Source organism: Microchirus variegatus (assembly GCF_963457635.1).
Source record: "Microchirus variegatus genome assembly, chromosome: 15".
Classification (NCBI taxonomy): domain Eukaryota; kingdom Metazoa; phylum Chordata; class Actinopteri; order Pleuronectiformes; family Soleidae; genus Microchirus; species Microchirus variegatus.
In genome coordinates this window covers 10,400,201-10,404,496 of record NC_139816.1, presented here as the reverse complement: position 1 = coordinate 10,404,496, position 4,296 = coordinate 10,400,201, and the positions used below count along the sequence as shown (strand labels likewise).

The 4,296-nt window shown below is 45.9% G+C and overlaps 1 protein-coding gene across 1 annotated transcript; it reads right to left on the bottom strand.

Moving 5' to 3' along the window:
- Positions 1 to 1,882: 1,882 nt before the first annotated feature.
- On the bottom strand, positions 1,883 to 4,092 carry myca (MYC proto-oncogene, bHLH transcription factor a). The gene is made up of 3 exons (XM_083901598.1): positions 3,989 to 4,092; positions 2,893 to 3,664; positions 1,883 to 2,696 (listed from the first exon to the last, which is right to left on the bottom strand). The coding sequence occupies exons 2-3, from the start codon at positions 3,623 to 3,625 to the stop codon at positions 2,065 to 2,067; spliced, it is 1,365 nt and encodes a 454-aa protein (XP_083757724.1). The 5' UTR covers positions 3,626 to 3,664; positions 3,989 to 4,092; the 3' UTR covers positions 1,883 to 2,064.
- Between the last annotated feature and the right edge of the window lie 204 nt (positions 4,093 to 4,296).

Genomic DNA, 4,296 nt, shown 5'->3' with positions numbered 1-4,296 from the left:
TCTTAAAAAGAGCAACCGTGGCTAAGAAAAACAACAACAACCTGTATTTGTTTATGTTTTTCTTATCTGTTGTGTGATATTAACGTATTAGGACTTTAACTCCAGTTTTCTAAAGTTAAGGAAGAAATCATATGAGTAATTCTAAATTCTGAGTATGCTTGTGAAGGGTTTCTGGTAAATTCTGAGCAATTGTGACTAAAACTTATCTGCAATGTGATATTAAATGATTATCTGACCATATTTGGACTTCAACTGTAGTTTCCTGAAGTTATGATGCATCATAAGTCTTGTCTGGATAATTGCACGTCATTTACAATCAGTTCTGGAGGAATGCTTTTAGTAACAAGCTCTTAAAAAGAGATATTATATCTTTACTTTCACCCACCATGTTTGTGATATTAACTTATTAGGACTTTAACTCTAGTTTCCTAAAGTTAAGGAAGAAACCACGTGAGTAATTCTCAATTCTGAATATGCTTTGAAGGGTTTTTGGTCAATTCTGAAGCAAAAAGAGCATTCGTGGCTAAAAACCAACCTGTATTTGTATATTTTATATTATTTGCAACCTGATATTAACTTCTTAGGACTTTAACTCTAGTTTCCTAAAGTTAAGGAAGACATCTTTTGAGAAATTCTCAATTCTGAGTGTGCTTGTGAAGGGTTTTTGGTAAATTCTGAAGCAAAAGAGCAATCGTTAGCTAAAAACCCACCCGTGTTTGTATATTTTTTATTATTTGCAACCTGATATCAACTTATTATGACCAGTTTCCTAAAGTTAAGGAAGAAACCATGTGAGAAGTTCTCAATTATGATGCTTGTTAAGGGTTTTTGGTCAATTCTGAAGCAAAAAAGAGCATCCGTGGCTAAAAACCAACCCTGTATTTGCGTATTTAGTTATTATCCGACAGTATTATGACTTTAATTTCAGTTTCCTAAAGCTATGAGTGGATTTTCTAGTAAATTCTGACACATAACAAGTCTTGCGTGGGTTTCATTACGCGGTAATCTTTTCACATTTACAATCAGTTGTGGAGAAATGCTTTTATTAGCAGGCTCTTAAAAGAGAGATATGGCGGTTATAAAGCAACCTGTTTACTTTCACCATAGATGTTTGTGTGTTATTTAAGTTATTATCTGACACTAACTGGCAGTTTTCCTGCAGTTAAGGAGAGAACTAATGTCTCTTAAGGCTAACTCTACACAGGGAGAGAGTTCAGCATCAGTTCTGCTGGAATGCTTTTAATAACACGCTCTTAAAAAGAGAGCTACGGTGGCAGTGGAGGTGCTTGTTTGCACATAAATTACCTCCCGTCTTTCTTTATGGTGTGTGCCTCTAACTTTCATCGAGTGGAGACAACGTTATTAATCTCGGCCCCCGAAGCGCTTCGCATTCTACGCGGATGATGTCAGAGGGAGGAGGAGGCTGCCGCCTTGATGTGAGCGTCGTTAAATTTGAACACCAGTCCCTGTCAGGCAGCGTTAGCACAAATTATGTAATCATGTAATGTGGTTAAAGTCACCTCCTCCCTGTTAAACCCTGTATGTATACACAATGATGGGATGTGTACATGTGTGTGTGTGTGTGTGTTTGTGCTGCAAGAACAACACAAAATTCAAGAGAAAACTGTATTTTATATTTCAAAAAGAATCTATGAACATAATGGAAAAAAAACAAACACTGGGTCTGAACATCCAGACAATTGAGATTCAAAAATACATTTTCTTAGGAAATATTAATTATATACAAAACATAAAAATTTATATTTTAGCTCGGGCCTCCAACGAGGACGGCCCAAATGTTTTTTGTTTGTTTTTAATATTTTATTAATAAAAATAAACTTTTAAATATTTAATCCACCCTTAAACGTCTACTGAGGCAGTTTTAACATTGAAATCAAACGAGATTCCAAACACAACTTAATCCGCTTTTTTTGCATTTGCATGCAACAACAACAACAATAACAACTGTACAACCAAGTTTTTGAACTTGCATAATAAAAAAAAAAAAGAAATGCCACAAAAACAAAGTCTGATTCAAACTTTTTTCTATTTTTTCTTTTTTTTTTAAGCGCGAGAGCTCTGCAGCTGTGCCAGTCTCTGCTTTAAAAGTTCACTTTTCCTCCTCAGCTGCTCTTTGACTGTGACCAGTTTGTGTTCGTCAGACTGCATGCTGTAGATGCACTCTGTCGCCTTCTTCAGGATCACCACTTTGGCCGCCTTCTCGTTGTTGGCCACTTCGGGGATCTCGTCCCTCAGGGCGAAAAAGCTCAGCTTGAGCTCGTTCCGCCGCTGGCGCTCCAGCACGTTATGAGTCCGTCTTTTGTCGTAGTCCTCGGTGTCGGACGTCCGCGGGCTCAGACACTTGCGGTTGCTGCTGATCTGTTTCAGGACCCTGCTGTGGCCACCACCTCCACCACTGCTGCTGCTGCTGCTCTCCAGCTTCAGCCTCTTGACAGCCGGCTGCTCGTGCCTCATGGACGGGTGGGCGGCGTAGTTGTGCTGGTGGGTGGAGACATGGCACCGCTTCAGCACGAGCGGGCTGGGATGCCTGGTCTCCTGCGGGCTGGGGTCGCACCGCCTCACCGCCTGCCTCTTCTCCACCGTCACCACGTCGATCTCTTCCTCGTCTTCTTCCTCCTGCTCCTCCTCCTCCTCCTCTTCTTCCTCCTCCTCCTCCTCATCGTCTTCTTCATCTTCTGAAACAAAACAAAAGAAGGAAAAATGGTCACAATTTGTCCCAGTAAACAAACAGCCATGCATCTCCATCATGACATGGGAATTAAACCGCAAATGACCATGCATTTAAACAATAATTGGGCCAATTTAGTCTCAATTAACAGCAGAGAGAGGGGTGTGACTGCTGCATGCATGACAAACACATCCACAACCCACCTGAGTCACTACAGCTGCTGCTGCTGCTGTTGGGCGGCGTGTCCAGACCCAGGTCTTTGCTGGGCGGCGTCGCTGCTGCTGCTGATGCTGCTGCGCTCTGCTTGGGCGTCTCTGCGATGGGATACGGGAAAACCACAGACGGGTCGATGCACTCCGATGCGGCCGTGTTCAGGTCGTGCAGGTAGCTGCTGTTCATCCTCCACACAGCTGCTGCTGCTGCAGCAACCGCAGTCGCGTCCGCGCTGTCACAGACAACAGTGGCGGCGGCTAAGGACGCTGCTGCTGCTGCCGCAGGCGAAGACGACGACGACGACTCTTTCCTGGCTGCGTGCAGGGACGCGAGCCGCTCGGACACCACCTTCTCCAGCTTGGCCGCGGCGGAGAAGCCGCTCCACATGCAGTCCTGGATGATGATGGACTTGAGGAAGGTCTGCGAGTAGTCGGCGTCGCAGATGATGCTCTGGTTGACCGCGTCGTCGCCCAGCAACTCGGTCACCATCTCCAGCTGATCCGCCGTGGACGGGAAGAGGCTGGAGAGGGACGGCCGGCGGCTCGGGGACAGAGGCGGCGTCGGCAGCAGCTCGAACTTCTTCCAGATGTCTTCACTGGGAGCCGGAGGCTGATGCTGCTGAGGGTAAAAATCCTCCTCCTCGTCGTCAAAGTAGAAATACGGCTGCATGGAGTCGTACTCGTAATCGTAGTTTTTACTCGCCAAACTAGAATTCAGCGGCATCGTGAACGCGCGGTCCGTGTTTCTGTCCTTAATGTGGAGCTGTTTGGAGAAGAGAAGACGAAGGGAAGAGGTTAATTATTGTTTATAAAGAAGTGAAGTTTCGCAGCAGCTGCTCGGCATTGACCCTGCCCCATCGCGAAACATCACATGGTCACTCCAAAACAGAGCGCCGCGGCTTTGCGCACGCCCTGCCTGCCGCGCACCAACGGTGCCGCAGCAACAGCAGGTGCGTAACTGTGAAAGTGATATGTGCAAGAGGAGAAACCTCACCCACACACCAACAAACTACACACCTCCACTCACTATCAACCCCCGCGTGCTTTTAAACGCGTAAAAAAAAAAAAAGCGTCTCCTCTCTCTTACCTGTTCGTCTGAAATCCACCAAGCAGGGGAGAAAAGTCGAGCCAAAACGCGTGAAAAAGCGGAGCAGGGGAGTTATTCCAGCGCGTAGGACGCATTAAATCCTGCAGCAGAGGCGGTGCACTCGGGTGTCAGAGCCGCTGAGTGAAGCGAACATGGAGAAGTGAGCGGCAGGAAAAACACAAACAGACAACACACACACGGCAGAGCGAAGACAGAGCACGACTGCTCACTCCATCAGCGGCGTGAGAATCACAACTGAACGCCCCGCTCCGTTAATAAGAAGCACCGCAACACAAGCTAGTATCCCT